The sequence below is a fragment of the Gorilla gorilla genome, chromosome 14 (genome assembly GCF_029281585.2).
Source record: "Gorilla gorilla gorilla isolate KB3781 chromosome 14, NHGRI_mGorGor1-v2.1_pri, whole genome shotgun sequence".
In the NCBI taxonomy this organism is placed as follows: Eukaryota; Metazoa; Chordata; class Mammalia; order Primates; family Hominidae; genus Gorilla; species Gorilla gorilla.
Window position 1 is genome coordinate 63,988,062 of NC_073238.2, and position 23,409 is coordinate 64,011,470.

At 42.0% G+C, this 23,409-nt stretch overlaps 2 protein-coding genes across 18 annotated transcripts in view; both read left to right on the plus strand.

Annotated features, from left to right (window-relative positions):
- SETDB2 (SET domain bifurcated histone lysine methyltransferase 2) overlaps positions 1–3,949 on the plus strand; it is a 53,349-nt gene extending 49,400 nt beyond the window's left edge. For 10 of the 13 annotated variants that reach the window (XM_055359841.2, XM_019039783.4, XM_055359845.2 and 7 more), the window contains one exon: positions 684–1,122. In XM_055359841.2, the coding sequence (XP_055215816.2) occupies positions 684–801 (118 nt within the window). In that variant the 3' untranslated portion in view covers positions 802–1,122. Of the gene's footprint in view, positions 1–683; positions 1,123–2,021 lie in introns of those variants that run through there. The other 3 variants (XM_063697376.1, XM_055359850.2, XM_055359847.2) reach the window with 1 other exon arrangement.
- A 338-nt stretch (positions 3,950–4,287) lies between these two features.
- The window catches only part of PHF11 (PHD finger protein 11), a 32,041-nt gene continuing 12,919 nt past the window's right edge, over positions 4,288–23,409 (plus strand). The window contains exons 1-4 of one of the 5 annotated variants that reach the window (XM_019039789.4): positions 5,185–5,404; positions 5,983–6,144; positions 14,859–14,980; positions 21,530–21,637. In XM_019039789.4, the coding sequence (XP_018895334.1) occupies positions 14,882–14,980; positions 21,530–21,637 (207 nt within the window). In that variant the 5' untranslated portion in view covers positions 5,185–5,404; positions 5,983–6,144; positions 14,859–14,881. Of the gene's footprint in view, positions 5,022–5,184; positions 5,405–5,982; positions 6,145–14,858; positions 14,981–21,529; positions 21,638–23,409 lie in introns of those variants that run through there. The other 4 variants (XM_031001242.3, XR_008670848.2, XM_055359873.2 and 1 more) reach the window with 4 other exon arrangements.

The following is a 23,409-nucleotide window of genomic DNA, read 5'->3' on the forward strand; positions in this document are numbered from 1 at the left end:
CAGCCAGAGCCACATGGCGAAATCCTGTCTTTACTAAAAAAAAAAAAAATAGAAAAAGTTCACCAGGTGTGGTGGCCAGCTACTCAGGAAGCTGGGGTAGGAGGATCACTGGAGCCCAAGAGGTAGAGTTTGCACCCTGTCTCAAAAAATGATAATTATAATAGAAAAATATTTTTAAAAGATATATACTATAGCCCCAAATATCTGGTACTGTAGAATATTCAATTATCCTAAACTGTTCCTATTCAATAAGATTTTGCACACCTGAAATTTTGACTCTTATTCCCATTTAGAATGAATGCCTGAAAGGGCTGAAGATATCAGGTATCACCCAGTTCCACTCAGGGTAAATGATGCAGAGTGCTACATAATCTTTAATTCAGAGCTATTCCCCAGCTACTTCCACACTGCAGGCCTCAACACATGACTGGGTCCCACTGTTGGCAAAATACACTTCCTTCCTCATATTGATAGGTTCCTTCTTACTTAACATTTTAGTAGATTTGAAATAAAACTCAAATGGTTATTCTTAATAAAAGGTCATTCCTAATTGGTGGATGTTGGGTGAGAGAACAGATCATATTTTTGAGGATGGTTAATGTTAATATGAAAATTGATGTAATTTGGTTCATTGGTAGTTATTTAGGGTATTTTATGATTCTTTTCAAATTTCTACTTTCTAGGTATGTGAAAGCAAGAACAGAGCTAACATGGGATTATGGCTATGAAGCTGGGACTGTGCCTGAGAAGGAAATCTTCTGCCAATGTGGGGTTAATAAATGTAGAAAAAAAATATTATAAATATGTAACTAACGCCTGTTTATGAAATTAGCTTATCAGGCTGAAATTAAAGCCATGCAAAAGAAGGTCTAGGTCCATCAAGGTAATTCCCCTCCGTTTTCCTTTGTCATGGGGTTTATGTTTTATTTCAGATTTTATTTGTGTGACTTAGAAATTCCAGGAACACAATTAGGATATTTTCATACACATAGGGTATCTTGTTCACTGCTGTGCTACTTTACGTGAGTAGGATGGAAGTGTATATTTTATATGAAATACCACTGTACAATTTATAATTTATTTACAAATTATATATTAAGAGAAACAAATGTCATAACAGAACTCAGCTGTTTCTAATTGCTTTTGTGACTGTTACCTTTTAGTTCATGCCCCCCACAAAGAGCTAAATTTCACATTTTTACCTACAAAATTGATTTTTAATTCCTGGCAAATAATTTACCATTATGAGCTACAAGGTGTGCAACAGCACCTGAGGATCTAATTTTATGCATATTACTCCCAAGTATTTTAACACTTGTTGAAGAAGCAATATCTGGATCGATAAAACACTGTCCCATCAACCATTTGAGTGGGGAGAGGGAGAAGCTCTTCTGTAAGTAAGATTCTGGCAAACTCTTTGAAACGAGTCTTCTTTCCCACAGATTTTCTCTACTCTTTCAATACAAACAGATAGGAGAAGAGGGAATAGAAACCTGGAGGAACTTGAATATTTTTGTTCTAGATAGAGATACAGTTATTGAAAAGGAAACCTAGAAAGTAGTCACACGTTGCTCATTTAGGCCAGAAGTAATTGTACTGGGCAAAAATTTCACTTAAAAAACACAAGAAGTCCAGGTATGGTGGCTCAAACCTGTAATCCCAGCACTTTGAGAGGCCGAGGCAGGTGGATTACTTGAGCCTAGGGGTTCAAGACCAGCTTGGGCAACATGTCAAAACCCTGTCTCTACAAAAAATACAAAAATTAGCCTGGCATGATGGCATGTGCCCATAGTCCCAGCTACTCAGGAGTGAGGTGGGAGGATCATTTGAGCTCAGAAGGTCAAGGCTGCAATGAAACATGATTTCACCACAGTACTTCCAGCCTGGGCAATAGAGCAAGACTCTGTCTCAAAAAAAACAACAGCACACACACACACACGAAAACAATTCTGAACTATGAAATCTGAAACAGCCCCTTGGTATCTCCTGGGCATGATTTGCAAATCTTTTTTTTTTTACAGAAAAAAGGCAAAGAGTAAGCACTTTGCCATAGGTTACTTGGCCCTGATGATCTATCTAGTGGAAAAGAGGACTGGGAAGCCCAAGCAGACTGGGAAACCAGACAGCTAGGAAAAGGAGCAAAACATAGCCCAGCAACCTACAGATGAAGAAAGTTGAGAAATCCATTTATTCACCATAGAGACGCAGGAATTTCAGGCAATGCACTAAAATGAAGTGGGGGGAAAAAAAGCTTGATCAGTATGGGAACTATTTTTGTGCAAAAGGGAATATTATGGATCAGCCAGTATTTCTTTGAGCTCTGCCTGTGGAGTCCATTTGACCTTTAGAAATATGAGGTATTCTGTCAGTTTTATCTTCTTGGAGAAATTTCTCCTAAAATCTTGATTTGCTTTAGTCTGGACTGGTTCATAGCCATCATCTTCCATCAGTACCCCAGAGATTCACTTTGTCTCTTATGTGGGATCTGTTTCCAGTTAGATCCCATTATTTTCCTTTTCCTTGGTTTACTCTTCCACGTATTGGTAAAGCTCTTCCAATAGCTTTTGGAAAGGAAAAATGTAAAGTAAATGTTTTGAATCTCTGTGTGTTTGACAATGTCTTTATTTTACCCTTATACTTGATTGCTGTTTTGGTTGGCAAGGTATAGGATTCTTTAGTGGTCTCCATGCCCAGTTTTGAAGACATCTGCTAGCTTTCAGTGCTGTTGCTGTGGAGTCTGAAAATCTGTCTTCTGGCTTCTAGGGTGACTACTGGAAATTGAATGCCATTCTGTTCCTTCTCTTTTGCATATATAATCCATTTTTATCTCTCTTGAAGCTTATAGGTTTATCTTTGTCTCAATGTCCTGTCCCTGTTAAGAGTCCATTTTCATCCTTTGTACTAGGTGCCTGGTGGGATCATTCGGTCTGAAACTAATGATTTCCCATCTCTTCTCTGTTTCTGGAATTCCTGTTTTCCAGATGTTAGACCTCCAGAATTTGATCTCTAATTTTCCTATCTTTTCTCTTAACTTTCAGCTCTGTCTTCTTGCTAGGACCTTTTCCTAGGAGCATTTCTCAATTTAATCTTCCAGTTCATCTGTTGCATTTTATTTTTCTAGTCTCATATTGTCTCATATTTTTAATTTCTAAGAGCTCCCCTTCTCCGAATATTCTTTTTTTTAATAGCATCCTATTTTGGCTCATGGTTGCAGTATTTTATCTCCTTGAAGATGTTTGTGTGTTTATGTATGTATATGCACACACGTATACATACACATACATGCATGCATCTCTGTATTTCGGCATAATCTGTGTCCTCCAGGGTTTGTTTCTTTGTTTTCCCTGTATGTTTGTTTTGGTCGTTCACATTATAGGCTTTCCTCAGAGTTAATGGTCTTGGTAGTCTACTCATATGTAAGTGTGGAACACCAAAAAGCTTAACTGTAAGCTGAGAGTGTGGTAAAGGGCTCTTTGTTTTACCATGACCTACCTGAGCTATCTTGCTGGGGAACACCCTAATGTCAGTCTCTTTATAAAGGGCCTTTCATTTTGGCCTGGCAAGAAATACTCTTTCATCCTCCTGGGTGGAGGGCAAAAAAAAAAAAAATTGGCTGCTAGGGTCTGCTCACTTCCCTGATTTGCAGACCCCACACTCTTCTGCAATTCATTTCATAGTTGTCAAGACTATACAAATTGTCCTTTTTAATGTTCTCTCTTCTGCTATCCCTAGTTGGCAGTCTTCCTCTTTACAACCTGCTGAAAGTGGAAGACCTCCAGTTTTCCTTTGATTAATTCCTCAGCAAACCACCAACTATTATATGTCTTTTTTCCAGAACAACTTATTTTTTAACTATAATTATATGCATTTATGTTAGATTCACTGACAACCTCATCTTGTATGGTGCTCTGTACCCTATGGGTGCTAAATAAAGGCTTGCTACTGGCAACTGGATTTAGGATCGGCTAATTCTGCGTCCTTTTAAGATATGCTTATTTAAGCCAAACTCGGTATGATAATTTTTTTTTTTTTTTTTTTTTTTGAGAGGGAGTCTGGCTCTGTCGCCTAGGCAGGAGTGCAGTGGCGCGATCTTGGCTCACTGCAACCCCCGCCTCCCGGGTTCAAGCGATTCTCCTACCTCAGCCTCCCGAGTAGCTGGGATTACAGGCGCCCGCCACCAAGCCCGGCTAATTTTTGTATTTTCAGTAGAGACGGGGTTTCGCCATGTTGACCAGGCTGGTCTCGAACTCCTGACCTCGTGATTCGCCCACCTCGGCCTCCCAAAGTCCTGGAACTACAGGCGTGAGCCACCGCGCCCACCCGGCCAGTATGATAGTTTTTAGGAGGAAACCTCAGGAGAGTGGTTGTTTCTCCCGCTGTGTTGTGGGGGAGGGGGGAGTGGAGTAGGGAAGCCTGGCGTTTGGGTTTTTTTTGTTTGTTTGTTTGTTTTGAGACGGAGTCCCGCTCTGTAGCCCAGGCTGGAGTGCAGTGGCGCGATCTCGGCTCACTGCAAGCCCCGCCTCCCGGTTCAGGCGATTCTCATGCCTCAGTGTCTGGAGTAGCTGGGATTACAGGCACCCGCCACCATGCCCAGCTAATTTTTGTATTTTTAGTAGAGACGGGGTTTCACCATGTTGGTTAGGCTGGTCTTGAACTCCTGACCTCGTGATCCGCCCTCCTCGGCCTCCCAAAGTGCTGGGATTACAGGCGTGAGCCACTGCTCCCGGCGTTTGGGTTTTTTAAGCTATTAAGACTAGACTGGAATCTGGAGCAGTGTGTGTGAGAACCCCTCTCTGCACACCCAACTTTCCCCGGGCCGGCTAGTGACTCAAAGCGACAGCCCAGATTTAAGAAAACGAAACCTAGTGCAGCTGGGGCACTTCCGGGATCTCGCTATCCGGCCGCCACCCGCAGCTGCAGCACAGTCATGGCCCAGGCGTCGCCACCCCGGCCCGAGAGGGTGCTCGGCGCCAGCAGCCCGGAGGCCCGGCCCGCGCAGGAGGTGCTCCCCCTTCCCACCGGTGTGTACCGCGGGGGCGGGCGGGCGGGCGGGGCTGGGCAGCGACGGGCCCGGTCAAGGGGCCTGCCTTCCGGTCGTGGCCGCATGGGGGCCCGACCTGCCCCTACTCCGGGCCGGGGCCCCAGACGCCGGGGCGGCGCTGGACGAACTTGGCTCACCACTCGCGTGCCTGTTGGTGGGGGAGGGGGCCAGAGGACAGGACGCGGCCCAGGCCAGTTCCACAGGTGGCTCTGACTGCCCATGGTTTCGCGCGAGTGGTGGGCACGCTTCGGTTTACCTCCCCCGCGGGTGACAGCCCAGTGCTTCCACCACAACCGATGTCAACTCTCCTAGCGCCCCTCCGCTCACCGGTAAACCAGGACAGTGGAGGGGCGCCCTGATGCGGTGAGGCAGGGGGCGGCCCTGAGGGAAGAGCTGGGTCTCACGTTCACGGAGGACGTCACTGGAACCCGTCTCCCCTTCTCCAGTCGTTTCAGTCCTCCCCGGCCCTCTACTTGAGTGGGTGGGTCTTCTGATGGGTTCCTGCCCTTGCGTGTGTGTATAGCTCCAAACGGTGTGCCAGGCTCAGGGCAAGGTCCTGAGCATACAAAGATGAGTTAGGCAGACCCTGCCCTAGAGACTCTACTAGGCAACTTTAATGAGGAGGTCAGAACCACAGAGGTACAGATGAGAGACTCCTGACTCCCAGTGTTCAGGGAAAGCTTTTTGAGGAGAGGATGGCTGGGCTTACCATTTTTTTTTTTTTTTTTTCTTTTTTTGAGAGGAGTTTCACTCTTGTTGCCCAGGCTGGAGTGCAAAGGCGTGATCTCGGCCCACTGCAACCTCTGCCTCCCGGGTTCAAGCGATTCTCCTGCCTCAGCCTCCCGAGTGGATGGGATTACAGGCATGTGCCACTACGCCCAGCTAATTTTGTATTTTTAGTAGAGAGGGTTTCTCCATGTTTCATGGGCTTACCTTTAAAGGGCAAGACTCAGCCAAAGGTGGAAAAGTTGAAGGGGTGTTCCCAGCAGAGAGGATGACACAAAGGCACCAAACGACAAAACGTCATACGTAAACATCATGCGTGGCAACCACAAGCCAATCAGTTGGATATTTCATTCATTGGTATACATATGGACTGTAAGGTAAGTAACGGGAGATGCGCTTCCATCCTGACCTCTTCCCCAAACTCCAGACTGGTATAACCAACTTCTTCCATGTCTGAAATGATCTCAAACTGAGTATGTCCCAAAGAGAATTCTTGTTTCCTCCACTGTATTCAGGTACTCCAAACCTGCTCAACCACCAGCCCATTCCATTCGCCCAGGTGCTCCTTGCTAAAACCTTAGTGGCTCCTCAGGGCCTCTCTTTCCTCCCGACACCCCTTCTAATGCATCAGTCAGGCCAGCCAGTTCTGTGTTCAGCCTGACTGTATCTGGAGCCTGACTGCTTCTCACCACTTCCATTACTGCCACCCAAGCCTACACCATCATGATCTTCTGTCTGGACTATTGCTTTCCTGGCTTCTATTCTAGCCTTTAATACAGGCAGGCCTGCAGAGCGGCCAAAATGCTTTTTGAAAAACAAAAAGCAAATGTGATTCTCCTACTCAAAACCCACCAATAGTCTCCCATGACTCTCAGAACAATCTATGAGCCTGGCCTGCAGTTTACCCCATGTCCTTATGTGATTTGACTCCCGCCCATCTTAATGACTCTGCTACCCTGCTACCTCGTAGGTCCTCTAAGCCACCAAAGCTGTCCCTGCCTCAGGATCTTTCCATTTGCTATTCTCTGCAAGGAAAACTCATTGCCACATTATCCCATTTTTCAGTTCCCCGTCATATTCAGGTGTCTGCTCATATACATCTTCCCTCAACCTTGCCTGCCCATCCTGTCTAAAAGAGCACCCCTTGCCCCTGCTCCTGTCACTCTCTACCTCCTTCTCCTGCTCTATTCTTTCTCTATAGTACTTATCACTACCTGGAAAACAAAACAAAACTTGTTTAATGCCTGTCTCTACCACTGGCCACTGGCATGTAAATTCGTCTTACTCTCTTCTATCCTTAGTGCCTAGACTGGTTGGCCTAGTAGTAGTAGTAGGACATAGTAGGTACTCATTAAATATTAAATAATAGTAAGTCCTCATTAAATATTTGTTGAAGGAATGAATGTACTTGTATATAACACTACGGAGCTTGACTTCTGTAGGTGATGGGGAAATGTGAGCAGATGTCCATTTCAGGTAGATCATTCTGACAGTAACATAGTACATTTCCGGTAGATCATTCTGACAGTAACCTAGTAGATTTCTGGTAAATCATTCTGACAGTAACCTAGTACATTTCCGGTAGATCATTCTGACAGTAACCTAGTACATTTCCGGTAGATTATTCTGACAGTAACCTAGTACATTTCAGATAGATCATTCTGACTGTAACCTAGTACATTTCCGTTAGATCATTCTGACAGTGACCTAGTACATTTCAGGTAGATCATTCTGACAGTAACCTAGTACATTTCAGGTAGATCATTCTGACAGTAGCATAGTGCATTTCAGGTAGATCATTCTGACAGTAACGTAATACATTTCAGATAGATCATTCTGACGGTAATATAAAGAATGCAGTGGGATCATGACAGGGAAAATAGAGACAAGGACAAGAGATCACTGGAATAGACTAGGTGAAAGACCCTGAGGGTAAGGCAGTCCACCTTCCACACCACTGCCAGCACTGTCTTTCTCTTAAACACACATGGGGGCACACACATATAAACATGTGAGTGCACACACACAGATCAAGTCATGGTCCTTCCAGTGTTAATAAGCACGTACTGGCTGCAAGTACTACAAAAACAATTTGATGTAATTTAAGCATGAGGGATGCTTAGTAGTAGTAAGCAGGAAAACCAGACTCACAGACCCCCAGAGCATGGATGCTTTAGCATCTTACAGAAAGGGCTGAGGACTAGGACCTGAGAAGCCATTATAAACTTTGACAACACTCTCCTTTATCTCTTATTTCTGCATCTCTCAGTGTATCTGCTTTGTTCTTCTCTTTCTCTGGTCCAGTTTTCCTGGTGATGGTATAGAAGATGGCTGCCCTTGCAGCCTCTCAGTTTTTACATCTTCTTCTTTAAGAAACCAGCCCAATCTGAACTGAAATCTTCTATCCTGAATTCTGTATATCTAGAGATGGGCAGGTCCTCTGGGACTATCAGCTATGTCTAGAGGAATGAAGTACAAACATGCCTGCTGGGGGTCATTGTGTACGCATCATTGTGAGCTGAACAGATACCCTAAAGGAGTCCATTGAATATCCTATCCTTAGGCTCCCCATGGTCCCTCCTCTATAACACACACATCCTTATTCCTATTTATACATTCTAAAGATGTTCCCAGTGATGCATTCTGTTCCCAGTAATGAATTCTAGCTATACCAAAACCAAATTCAGTCACACTTAACTTCTGCCAAAGTCATATCTAGCCACTTCATCCTGAGATAATGTGATGGAACCATTCATTCTCCAAGGCCATTACCAAGTTCCTTGCCAAGCCTCTAGGTAATGTCTACTGTTTTGGTCTGTATCCAGTTCAGGTAGGCATTCGCTGGACCAGTGATAAAATTGGCTTCTACACACCCAGCAAACAGTGGAAGAACTAAAATAGTAAATTGCAATAAACACTAATGATAAAAGGAGAAGAAAGGAGGAAATCTCCAAACCAGCACCATAAATTAGTTACCAGTCCAGAACAAATCTATACTGGAAGGGGATTCTAAATGAAATGATAGGATTAGAGAATCCCATTCCAACTGTTTCACCCATTTCTTTAGTGGCAGAATGTGTTCCTTGACCACGCTTCCTGGCTACCCCAGATTCTGTGCCCTGGGTGGATTACCCTTGGCTGGAGGGCTTTAAGAGTAGAAGCTAGAGCCTCGGCAATCCATTTCCACATTGAAGTGGGCCTGCAGATTGCCGGAGAGATTAAGAATCACTGTGTTGTTTGAATTAGTCATAGTTCTTATATTCCAGGCTTGTGATCTTTCTGTGGTTTCATTCTGTATAAACTTTCTTGGCTCTCAGTTTCATTTGTGAGAATTCTAAAATTCTGCAATCTTGTCGGGTCAGGCTCTGTGAGTCCTCAGGGTTGCTAAACCCCCCTAGAAAGGAGGCTGGAAAGCCCTGCTGACTATTCTTGGTCCCAGCTACTGATGAAAACCAATGGGCTCTTCCCTAAAATACCTCAGCCTTCATGACACACCTTTAGGTATCCCTCCCTCTCTGAATCTGTACAGTTCCTGAGTTCAGATGGTGAGGGATACCGAACTGTCCAAATGTATGTGGTCCATGAGTTTCGGATAACACATAGCAAGAGTTCAGATAGTGAGAGATGCCTGTCTGTGTAAAAGTCCTCAGTGTGACTCCCATAGTGAGAGATGCCTGTCTGTGTAAAAGTCCTCAGTGTGACTCCTCCAACTGCAGAGAACTACACACTTCCTCCAGTCTAGAAGATTAAAAGAGCTAGAAGAGCCGAAATCCATTAGGACACTGTGATACGGGGGGATTTAGCAGGAAAAATCCACTAGGGAGAACCTGTGGGTCCCACCCCATGTTTTTAATCCATCTGCACTGAAGATAAACTCTGGGTCTAGCACAGCAGTGTTGTCAGCATATCTGTCTTGTTCTTCTCTGTATTCCCCGTTGTCAGAGAATACAAACCACCTCTGTATTCCCAGATGCCAAGACTCTTGGAACCCAAGTACTTGGGAGCTCAGCTCAGGTATCAGTGACTTGACAGCTCTGCCCAATGCACAGAAACAAGCAATGTTGTACAAAAATGTTCGGCCCTTATACAACAAGAGGCAGCTGCATATCCTGTCAGACAGTATCGCTTTTAATTTGGGAGTCACCAACTTTTGTTTTTTGTTTTTTGTTTCTGAAATGGAGTTTTGTTCTCGTCGCCTAGGCTGGAGTGCAATGGTGCGATCTCGGCTCACTACAACCTCCACCTCCCAGATTCAAGCGATTCTCCTGCCTCAGCCTCCCCAGTAGTGGGTATTACAGGCATGCGCCACCATGCCTGGCTAATTTTGTATTTTTAGTAGAGACGGGGTTTCTCCATGTTGGCCAGGCTGGTCTTAAACTCCCGACCTCAGGTGATCCGCCTGCCTCGGCCTCCCAAAGTGCTGGGATTATAGGTGTGAGCCACTACGCCCAGCCCCACTGGCTTTTTTTAAGCCTGTACTTTACAAGTTTTAATGTCTGTTTTGAGTGTCCTTTAATAAGAACACAGTATTCTATCAAAGTAGATTTTGGGTCTGAGGTGATTAGAATATTGGGATGTTTTTCCCCCAGTTTCATCCTAGGGCGGGGGACTTTGTGTTGTCCAATATTAACATATATTCTAAAACATTGAAAATTTTAAGTGTAGCATTGTTCAATGGAATAAAACAGAAGCACAGGAGGAACAGATCCAACTATATGAAAAGGAGATTTTAAATTAGTGGCTAACCATTATGAATATAAGTTAGATTCCCATCTCATACATTACAAAACAATTTATTCTATGTTCATGAATAGTTTAATTATTTTTTTGTTTCATTTTGTTTTGTTTTTTTGAGGAGTTTCGCCCTTGTCGCCCAGGCTAGCATGCAGTGGTGCAATCTCAGCTCACTGCAACCTCCTCCTCCCGGGTTCAAGCGATTCTCTTGCCTCAGCCTCCCGAGTAGCTGGGATTATAGGTGTCCGCCACCATGCCCGGCTAATTTTTGTAATTTTAATAGATACAGGGTTTCACCATGTTGGTCAGGCCAGTCTCGAACTCCTGACCTCAGGTGATCCACCCGCCTCAGCCTCCCAAAGTGCTGGGATTACAGGTGTGAGCCACCGTGCCCGGCCAATATTTTAATTCTAAAAATAAATTAAGGCAGGACATGGTGCCTCATGCCTGTAATCCCAGCACTTTGGGAGGCTCAGGAGGGAGGATCACTTGAGCCTAGGAGTTCGAAACCATCCTGGACAACATGGCAAGATCCCTCCTCTACATAAAAATTTAAAAATTAGCTAGATGTGGTTGCATGCACCTGTAATCCGAGCTACTTTGGAGGCTGAGGTGAGAGGATCACTTGAGCTGGGGAGGTTGAGGCTGCAGTGAGCCATGATCATGCCACTGCACTCCAAGCTTGGGTGACAGGGCAAGACCCTGTCTCAAAATAAATAAATTAATTAATTAAAATAAATTAAAATTCTAGAAGAAAACAGAGGTGTTTTCTATGTCCATCTCACCCAAGAGCAGAAATCATAAAATAAATGATGATTGTTGTAATTTCATCAAGTAAAACATTTAAATATTCTGTATATCAAAGAATATTATAAACAAAGTTAAAAGACCACATATATGACTAACAAAGGGTTAATATCCTGACTGTTATAAACCAATAAGAAAATAGTAACTCAACAGAAAAATGGGCTAAGGACATGAGTGCCTTAGAGAAGAAATGGAATTGTGACCTTACTCCATGTTACATTCATAAGTCCAGATTATGATCCACTTCTCTCTGCATTTCGTGTTCTTTCCTTTGACTTCATCATCTAACCTTCTGTCCTAACTGTACCTTGATAATACGTTTATTTGTTTGTTTGTTTTGAGACAGAGTTTCACTCTTGTTGCCCAGGCCACAGTGCAGTGGCGCATTCTTGGCTCACTGCAACCTCTGCCTCCCAGGTCCAAGGGATTCTCCTGCCTCAGCCTCCCGAGTAGCTGGGATAACAGGCATGCACCACCATGCCTAGCTAATTTTTTTTTTTTTAATGTAGTAGAGATGGGGTTTCACCGTGTTAGCCAGGATGGTCTCGATCTCCTGATCTTGTGATCCACCCACCTCAGCCTCCCAAAGTGCAGGGATTACAGGCGTGAGCACCGTGCCCGACCAAGATTGACCTTCTTAAACAACTTTGTCATCATGTGAGCTTCTCCTGCTCAGACATCCTCCTTGGCAGCCTTTCAACACGTTTCTCAAATCCTTTCCCAGCTTCCTGTGCAGCCTCTCCTCCTCAGCCTGGCTGCCTTACTGTCTCAGCTCCGATCTCTGGGCCTTTTCCCATATGGCTGCTTCCCTCTACAGTGTTCCTCCTACCCCATACCCCAACCCACCCCACCTTTCCCTCCTCTCCAGGTTGTACCAGTTCCAGGCCCCTGCCCTTGACAATACTCCTTCACATGAGGAGCACTTCCTCAGCTACCTCCTTAGCATGTATTGGAATTCCCACTCACTTGGCAGTTGCACTTTGTGACACTTAATTCTGCCATTTTATTTTCCTAACTGCTATTTAGTCTCCCTGTTTATTTCGTAAGCTTCTTGCAGACACCAGTTCTATCTCACAACATTTCTTTACGTCCTCTGCTCTACTATTCACTAGAGGAGCCCCTCACCACAGATAGCTGTTGAGCACGTACAATGTGACTGATCCTATTGAGACATGCTATAAGCACAGAATACACACTGGACTTCAAAGACTCTGTACAAAAGAATGAATTAATAACTTTTATATTGACTAAATGTTGAAAGGATGTAAGTTCTTTGACATATTTGGTTGCATAAAGCACATTATTAAAATTAGCTTCACCTGTTTCTTTTTTGGGTTTTTTGTTTGTTTGTTTGTGTCTTTTTTGAGACAGAGCCTCACTCTGTCGCTGAGGCTGGAGTGCAGTGGCACAATTTCAGCTCACTGCATCCTCTGCCTCCTGGGTGCAAGCAATTCTCGTGCCTCAGCCTCCCGAGTAGCTGGAATTACAGGTGTGTGCCATCATACTGGGCTAATTTTTTTGTATTTTTAGTAGTGACACGTTGGCCAGGCTGGTCTTGAACTCCTGACCTCAGGTGATCCACCCACCTCAGCCTCCCGAAGTTCTGGGATTACAGGCGTGAGCCACTATGCCCAGCCTCCTTTTTGATTTTTTTAATGAGGCTCCTAGAAAGTTTTCAGTGATATCTGTGGCTTACATTTGTGTCTTGTTTTATGTTTCTTGTTGGACAGCATCAGTCTAGAGTGCACAACATAGTGACTCAAACACAAGAAATGCTCTCAGGCTGGGTGCAGTGGCTCACACTTGTAATCTCAGCACTTTGGGAGGCCAAGCAGGCTGATCTTGAGCCTAGGAGTTTGAGACCAGCCTGGGCAACATAATGGGACCCCCGTCTCTAAAAAAAAAATGCAAAAATTAGCCAGACATGGTGGCCTATATCTGTGGTCCCAGCTACTGAGGTGGGAGACTGAGGTGGGAGGATCACTTGAGCCCTGGAGGCAGAGGTTGCAGTGAGCCATCATTGCACCACTGCACTCCAACCTGAGTGACAGAGCAAGACTCTGTCTAAAAAAAAAAAGATACTCCCAAATTTTTGGTTGTTAGACATGAATGGAAAAAACAGCTAGCTCATTCCGTCTGAGCAGTTTTTACTCTATCTTACCCTTTTTTCTTGCTTGGTGGGAAGCTGGGGACTATTAATTTGTGTCCCCGGTAGGTAGGACCCAAATCCAAGAAACAGAAATTAAAGAAGAAACTGATCAGAATGTGAAATAAACGCTAGCTCCAAATGCAGCCTTCTGACTTGGTGAAATGAAAGACCTAACTTAAAGAGACAGAGAAGAGATTTGGATAACAGAAGAGACTTAGGGATCACTTAAGCAGTTAACCTCATCTAAATTGAAAACTTTTCCCATTAAATGGTAAAATAAATCTTTCTTTCAAAACTAAAATTTGAAAATTATAAATAAAAGCTGTTTTCTACTACAGAAAATCAAAAGAAGTAACAGGATGAACATTGCAATGGGCAAAAAAATCTTAAACGAATTCTTGTGGCCAAATAGCAAATAACCAGTTCAAAAACCTTGCCTCTTACTGACACATGGGTGGAGAGCTCAACAGCTGGCTTTCTTCCTCTCTCTGCCTCTTGCCTTTTCTTCCTACCTCTTCTTCCCTTAGATTTCTTTCCTTTTTTCCATTCTTTGCCTTAAAAAAAAAAAAAATCTACTTCCTACCTTCATGTATCTTTCCTAACTAATCATGATATTGAATTAAAGCACACTTAAAGTACATTGCTCATTTATGTCTTTAATTCTCATAGAATTTATTTTTGAATACAGTATGGCATTAGGATTCTAACTTTTTAAATAGATAATTAACCAGAGCACTATTTCTTAATATGCCATTGTTCTTCATTTGTAATGACAATAATGATTATTATTATTGAGAGCTTGCTATGGGCAAAGCAGTGTTTTGAGAGGTTTGCCTGTATTTAAATTCCTGGTTGTGTTTCTTGAATAAAGGTCTTCCTCATTTTGGCCAGGCACAGTAGCTCGTGCCTGTAATCCCAGCACTTTGGAAATGCCAAGGCAGAAGGATCACTTGAGGCCAGGAGCTTGAGAACAGCCTTGGCAAGGTAGCAAGACCCCGGTCTCTTAAAAAAAAAAAAAATTAGCTGGCTGTGGTGGCATGCACCTATAGTCCCAGTGACTTGAGAGGACCACTTGAGGTCGGGAGTTCAAGGCTGCAGTGAGCCACTGCACTCCAGCATGGCCAACTGAACAAGCCTCTTGTCTCTACATTTTAAAAAGAAGAAGTTATCCTCATTATTAGGCATTTAGAAATGAACTCATTAATTCTTTTCTTCTATTAGCATAGTAAAAAATAAAAAATAAATAGCTTTTTCACTTGGGTCCCCAATATTTTGTCTCTCTGGGAATTAAGACTCTCTCATAAAAACAAGTGCCCTGCCTTCCACTTGAAGACTGGAAGAGGAGTTAGTGAGACCAAGAAATTCCACTTTTCCATTTCTCACCAGGGATATTACTTATAGGTGTCTTTCAGGTTGCAGAAAAGATGGAAAAAAGGACATGTGCACTCTGCCCCAAAGATGTCGAGTATAATGTCCTGTACTTTGCACAATCAGAGAATATAGCTGCTCATGAGAATTGTTTGGTAAGTTACTTGAAAACATACTTCAAAGTACATGAGTACTTTTAGTGTAGGACACACAAGAATAGATAAACAACACTTTGGATACAAAGAATAACAAGTTGGCCATGGTTTGGGCTTTTAGGTGAAGACTGGGGAGCATTTCTTTTTTTTTTTTTTTTTTTTGAGACGGAGTTTCACTCTGTCACCCAGGCTGGAGTGTGGTGGCGCAATCTTGGCTCACTGCAAGCTCCGCTTCCCAGGTTCACGCCATTCTCCTGCCTCAGCCTCCCGAGTAGCTGGGAATACAGGTGCCCGCCACCATGCCAGGCTAATTTTTTTTGTATTTTTAGTAGAGATGGGGTTTCACCGTGTTAGCCAGGATGATCTCGATCTCCTGACCTCGTGATCTGCCCACCTCGGCCTCCCAAAGTGCTGGGATTACAGGTGTGAGCCACCGCGCCCGGGCCTGGGGAGCATATTTTTCTGACTTTGAACTGTTTCAGAACTTATCACCTATGATTACTGGTAATTTTATTTATAAGTGGTTAAATACACAAAGAGAAAGAATTGTGCTGAAGAAGCTTCTTTATAGATATTTTAGTGAAATATTTAAAATAGACACTGATAAGACCTTCTACCCAGGTATAATTTCTATCAAAGTCTACAGAATTCTGAGATTTATCCATGTTGGTAAACATAGCTCTAAGTCCTTCATTTTAAATATGATGTTCGATTTCATGACTATATTACCATTAACTGTTCTGTGAATGGGCATTTAGTTTTTCCAGTATTGTTTTCTATGACTAACAAGTCGTCATGAACATTCTTGTCTAGGTCTCCTTCTCATGTGAGAATTTCCCTAGTCTAGGCTATACAGCTAAGAGCAGAATTGTTAGGTACAGGAATGGGGTGTTTTGTACTTCACTAAATACGCCAAATTGTTCTTCAAAGAGATTGTACCATTTAATACACCTAACTTACCAAACATCATAGCTTAGTCTAGCTCACCTTAAACATGTTCAGGACACTTACGTTAGCCCACAGTTGGGCACATCATCTAATGCAACGCCTGTTTTATAACAAAGTCTTGAATATCTCCTAAAATTTATTGAATACTGTATTGAAAGTGAAAAACAGAATGGTTTATGGGTACTTGAAGTACTATTTCTACTGAATGCATGCACTATTGTAAAGTCAGAAAAAACTGTTAAGTTGAACCATTGTAAGTTGGGGACCATCTGTATACAGGAGGATGTGTGTAGGTTATACGAAAATGCTATGCCTTTTAGATAAGGGAACTGAGCATTCACGGATTTCGGTAGCCTCGGGGGTTCCTGGAACCAATCCCGTGCAGACACTGAGGGACGACTGCACTATGGCTTTATTACTAGCCTTGGCTTTTATTTTGGCACTTTGAATTTGTGGATCAGCTTTTCATGTTTGACCAAAATACCTTTTAGAATTTTGATTGGAATTGCATTGCATTTATAGATGAATTTGGGGAAAAAATAGACACATTCATATATTATAATATATTATAAATAATTAATATAAATAATTAGAGAGACAGAACCTGTTAATGGATGGGAAAAAGATGCATTCACATATGTATTAATATATTATTAATGCATTATGTATTAATATATTATTAATGTGTTATGTATTAATATATTATTAATGTGTTATGTATAAATATATTAATTATATATTATATAAATATAAATAATATTATGTATTTTATATAATATATTACTATATTCATATATTACTATATTCATACATTAATATAATATTACTATATTACTATATTAATATATTACTATATTAATATATTCATATATTCATATATAATATATTACTATATTATATATTATAATATATGAATGTGTCTTTTTTTTCCCATCCATTAACAGAGTCTGTCTCTCCAATTATTTAGGTCTTTTATAAATTTCAAAACTGTTAAATAATTTTTATCTGTAGTCATATAGAACTTGGGGTTGAGCATATTCCTGGGCAAGTTTTTTGTTTTGTTTTGTTTTGTTACTTTTTTCTAAAAGCTTTTTAAATGAACTATTATCAGTATATATAAACACTATTTATTTTTATTTATTGATCTCATCCAGCAACCTTACCAAAGTCTTATTAGTTCTAAAACTTCTCTAGATTTACCTGGATATATTGTATGTGGACAATCCTCATCTTTAAATAAGAACAATTTTATTTACTTACCTTTAATTCGGGGGACTCTTAATCACTTTTTCTTGTGTTTTTCCAGAATATTCAATTATAGCGGTGATTACAAGCAATTAAATTTGGAAGCCCTGTCTTGCTTCTGATATTAATGGGATGCTCCAAAAATCTTATCATTAAATTTGTGTACGTTTTACATTCTTAATGATTTCATTTAATTAAAATAAGGAAGTTACCTTTATCTCTAATTTGCTAAAAATTATAGCGTATTGAATATTACGAAATGCTTGTTCTGCATCTATTGAAATGATCCGGGTTCTTTTTCTCTCTCTGGCCACAAACAGTGCTAAATGCTTTATTTTATTTCACTTTTTTATATACACAATTTGATGTTTATTTTAAATTACAAATTTATGGAAAAGTTGCATATACAGTACAAAGAACTTTTTTTTGGTCAGAACCATTTTAAATTAAATGATATGCAATCTATCCTGAATACTTTAGTATGATTTTTTTTTTTTTTTGAGACAGAGTCTTGCTCTGTCACCCCAGGCTGGAGTGCAATGGTGTGATCTTGGCTCACTGCAACCTCCACCTCCCAGGTTCAAGCGATTCTCCTGCCTCAGCCTCCCGAGTAGCTGGGATTACAGGCACATGCCACCACACCCAGCTAATTTTTTGTATTTGTGGTAGAGATGGGGTTTCACGTGTTAGCCAAGATGGTCTTGATCTCTTGACCTCGTGATCCACCCACCTCAGCCTCCCAAAGTGCTGGGATTACAGGCATGAGTCACTGTGCCCAGCCTTTAGTATATATTTTCTACAAATAAGGTGATATGCTTTGGCTGTGTCCCCACCCAAATCTCACCTTGAATTGTAATAATCGCCACGTGTCAAGGGTGGAGCCAGGTGGAGATAAGTGAATCATGGGAGCAGGTTTTTCCCAGGCCATTCACATGATAGTGATAGTGAATAAATCTCACGAAATCTGATGGTTTTATAAAGAGGAGTTCCCCAAAAATCTCTCTTGCCTGCTGCCATGTAAAACATGACTTTGCTCCCCCTTACCTTCTTCTGTGATTGTGAGGCCTCTCCAGCCATGTGGAATTGTGAGTCCATTAAACCTCTTTTTCTTTATAAATTACCCAGTCTTGCGTATGTCTTTATTAGCAGTGTGAGAACTGACTAATACACAAGGACATTCTCTCACACTATAACAATATAAACGTCAAAATCAGGAAATTTTGTTATACTACTACCGTCTATTCCTCAAACCACTGAGGTTTCACCTGTTGGACTAATAACGTGTGTGTGTGTGTGTGTGTGTGTGTGTGTGTGTGCTTTTTTTTTGAGACAAGGTCTCACTCTGTTGCCCAGGGCTGGAGTGCAGTGGCACCATCATGCCTCACTGCAACTTTGACCTCCTGGGCTCAAGTGATTCTCCCACCTCAGACTCCAGAGTAGCTGGGACTATAGGCACGTGCCACTGTGCCCAGCTAATGTTTTGTACTTTTTGTAGAGATGGGGTTTTGCCATGTTGCCCAGGTTGGTATCCAACCCCTAGGCTCAAGCAATCCTCCCACCTCAGCCTCCCAAATGCTGGAATTACAGGTGTGAGCCACCATACCTGGCCTAATAAGATTTTTTATAACAAAAGGTTTTAGCTCATGGGTTGCATTTGGTTATCATGTCTTAAGTTTTTTCATTTTATTCTGTTAGTAATGTGTGTTGTACTTATATATTTTTTCTGCTGTGAAACCATTCTTAGATTAACACCATTTAATGGTGATGTTTTATTTTTACTTATTTATTTGAGACAAGGTCTCCCCAGGCTGGAATGGAGTGGCATAATCATAGCTCACTGCAGCCTTGAACTCCTGGGCTTAAGCAATTCTCCCACCTCAGCTTGGACTACAGGCACGTACCACCATACCCAGCTAATTTTTTATTTATCTTTTTGCAGAATTGGGGGTCCCACTATGTTGCTCAGGCTCATCTCGAACTCCTGGCCTCAAGTGATTCTCCTGTCTCAGCCTCCCAAAGTGTTGGGATTAGAGGCATGAGCTACCGCTCCCAGCCCAATCATGATGTTTTTATTCTAATATATTGTTGATGTTGATTTGCTATTATTTTTTAGTTAACTTTATTGGCATAGTTTACATAAAATCAAATGTACCCATTTTAAGTGTCCAATTCAGAAAGTTTTGAGACATGTTGAGACCCATGTAACCACTACCACCATCAAGATATAAACATTTCCATTACCCCAAAGGGTTTCCTCAATGTTCTGTGCAATCAATTCCTTCCTACCCCAAGTCCCTGTAGATTTGTCTTATCTTTTCTCAGATTTCATACGAAAGGAATCCTATAGTTGTCCTCCTTTGTGTCACTTCCTTTGCTCAGCATACTGTTTTAGATGCATCCATGTTGCATGTATCTGTATCTTGTTCCTTTATCATTCTTCACAGTACTTAATTGGTATGCATATATCACAATTTGCTTATTCATTCATCTGTTGGTAGACATGTGTTATTTCCAGTTTGGAGCTCTTATGATAAAAATCAGCTATAAGCATCTGTATATGAGTCTTTGTGTCTTTATTTAGGTCTTTCATAATTTCAAAATTGTTCAATGGCTTTTTTTTTTTTTTGAGACGGAGTTTCGCTTTTGTTGCCCAGGCTGGAGCGTGATGGCGCGATCTCGGCTCACTGCACCCTCCGCCTCACAGGTTCAAGCAGTTCTCCTGCCTCAGCCTCCCGAGTAGCTGGGATTACAGGCACCTGCCACCATGCCCAGCTAATTTTTTGTATTTTTAGTAGAGATGGGGTTTCACCATGTTGGCCTGACTGGTCTCGAACTCCTGACCTCAGGTGATCCACCTGCCTTGGTCTCCCAAAGTGCTGGGATTACAGGCATGAGCCACCGCACCCGGCTATTCAGTAATTTTTATCTGTAGAAGTATAGAACTTGGGGTTAGGCATATTCTGGGCTTGTTTTTTGTTTTGTTTTGTTACTTTTTTCTAAAACCTTTTTAAATGAGCTATTATCAGTATATATGAACACTATTGATTTTTATTTATTGATTTCATCCAGCAACCTTACCAAAGTCTTATTAGTTCTAAAAAGTCTCTAGATTTACCTGGATATATTGTATGTGGACAATCCTCATCTTTAAATAAGGACAATTTTATTTATTTATCTTTAATTTGGGGCACTCAATCTCCTTTTCTTGTTTGGTTATGTTTGTCATGGGTAAATAGCTAGAAGTAGAATTACTGAGTCATAAAGTTAGTGTGTGTTTAACTTTAAAAGTGATTGCATTATTTTACATTTCTACCAATAATATGTAAGAATTTCATTTGCTCCACATCCTCATCAACACTGGGTCTTGTTATTTTAGGCAGTCAGTAGATATATATTGCATCTCACTATGGCTTTAATATGCCTACGGGTTAATGATATTGAGCATCTTCTCATGTGCTCATTTGCCATTCATAAACCTTCTTTCATGAAGTGTCTATTCAAATTTTGTGCCCACTTTTAATTGAATTGTCTTATTATTGAGTTGTAAGTGTTTTCTAAAATCTGGATACAAGTCTTTTGTCAGAGATATGTATTGTGAATATTTTCTCCCAGTCTCTGGCTTGCCTCTTTGTTTTCTTAGCAGTGTCTTTCAAAGACAATTTTTATTTTGATGGAATCCAACTTACTTTTTCTTTATGCTTTCTGATTTTTATAAGAAATCTTCGCCTATGCCAATGTCACCAAAATTTACTCTTATGTTTCTCATGCCCTTTTGTTATTTGAGTGTAATATGTGAAACATTGATCTTCAATTCAGATTTGGATTCTTCTGGTTTCAAGTAGCACATAGAGACTTGAGCCAGCCTAAACATAAAAGAGGGTTTATGATAAGGTTTTGGGGGCATTTCATGTTTCCTAAAGGCAGGCATGCAGGTGGGTGTTAAGAAACAGCTAGAAAGCTATTGGGAACCTAGAATATCCTCTTTCTAGCCCTTGTTTTTCTTTATTTGCAGACTGACTTGCTCTAACCACATGGCTTCAGCTATTGCTCAAAGCCCATTCCACACTTTTAGGATAGGGGATCAGACTGACCCAGCTTGGCATCAGGGTTCCACCCAGGTCAATGAGTTATTAGAGGTCAGGATTACAAAGTATAAAACATGCCTGGAAACCAGGGTCATTCCCAGAGAAATGGGATGGCTTATGGTCTGCTCATCCACCCCCAAAGGTTGCCACTGTTTTACCCCCAGTCCATTTCCCACTCCTGGTTTGATTTTCCACTTTTGGTATGATTTTCTGACATGTAGCTTTCAATATTACTTTGTGCATACTCTGGATTTTTTTTTCCAATCTGCAGCTGTATTCTTCAGGACTTGTGGAATGTGAGGATCATGATCCACTTAATCCTGATAGAAGTTTTGATGTGGAATCAGTAAAGAAAGAAATCCAGAGAGGAAGGAAGTTGGTAAGTGTAAATGATGTTATTTCTTATACTGGATGAACAGACCCTCAAGGAATGCATTCCAAAGGAGTCTATTTGACTGATACACGAGGGATAGAGAAGCATCTTGGAGAGCTGGAAGAAGTAGGAACTGTATTGGAAACCTCAATTCAACTTAACACTTAATTTTTTTTTTTTTTTTGAGACGGAGTTTTGCTCTTGTTGCCCAGGCTAGAGTGCAGTGACGCGGCCTCAGCTCACTGCAACCTCCGCCTCCTGGGTTCAAGCGATTCTCCTGCCTCAGCCTCCCGAGTAGCTAGGATTACAGGCATGGGCCACCATGCTCGGCAAATTTTTGTATTTTTAGTAGAGACAGGGTTTCACCATGTTGGCCAGGCTGGTCGCGAACTCCTGACCTCAGGTGATCTGCCCGCCCTGGCTTCCCAAAGTGCTGGGATTACAGGTGTGAGCCACCACGCCCGGCCAACATTTAATATTTTAAAATAAACTACCATATACTTCACCAGTAAAGTGATCTGAGTTAGAATGCTTTTGCTGTAAGTAGAAGAAAGCTCAAGTCAAACAGACTTTTACAAAGAGGATACTTACTTTTTCACTTGATCAGAGAAAACACCTGCTTTCCAAGTTGGTTGACTGAGTGGCTTGATAATGTCATCAGGGGCCCAGGTTCTTCCTCTCTGGCCTCCTGTCCCCAACATCAGCTGGTCCCCTTGTGGTCATAGGGTGGCCGCAGGCAGCAACTGAAGCATCAGGCTTTCTTGTTCATACCCAGTGAAAGAGAAAGGTCATCCATACACATGGAATAAGCCCCCTTCTGAAAGTTTCATTAGGTTGCACCCCTCTTTCTGCACCAACTGCTGGGGGTGGCCATAACTAATCAGGGGTCAGCTCCCCATGGGTCATAAGGGGGCTATTCAGGGAGGAAGAAATGCTGAGAAGTCATTCCACTGGTCTTATTGCAGCGACTTCCTCTCAAGGACCCTTCACATCTTAGCAAGCAGGACAGCAAGTGTGAGCACCTCACACTCTGACTACAACCATAGGGTTAATAACCGGGGACAAACATATAGTTAGTCTTTGCAAGGCATCAGCATCAGCAGCATCCTGTGGTAGGTGTGTTACATACATTGCTCTAGGTAAACTCCCAGCTATAGGTAAAATGATGCCCATTTTAATCAAAGAAATGGAAAGTTCAGGGTGAAAGGCAACAGTCCAGATGGAATTCTGCAAATTATGCTGTCTTAGGCAGTGCACACAATACTGTAGTAGGTCCTGAAGCAAGCCATAAAAATGGACTGTGTGTGGCCCGGGCATGGTGCTGCATGCGTCTAACCCCAGCACTTTGGGAAGCCAAGGCAGTCGAGGACTGCTTGAGCCCAGGAATTTGAGACCAACCTGGGCAATATAGTGGGACCCTGTCTTTACCAAAAAGGAAAAAAAATTAGCCCGACACAGTGGCATATACCTGTAGTCCCAGCTACTTGGGAGGCTGAGGTAGGAGGATTGGGTAAGCCTGGAAAGTCGAGGCTGCAGTGAGCTGTGATCACACCACTGTACTCCAGCCTGGGCAACAGAGTGAGACTCTGTCTCAAATTAAAAAAAAAAAAAGAGTGTGTGGATCCTGCTCTCAATGTCTATGCTATTACTAATTAATACTTGGCAAGACTGGCTGCTGACATCATTAGTGCTGACAATGCCACATCCCTAGGATTTTGGGTGTGATGAGATGGGTGAACTGATTAGAAAGTAGCAGACAGACCTCAACTGGAATATTT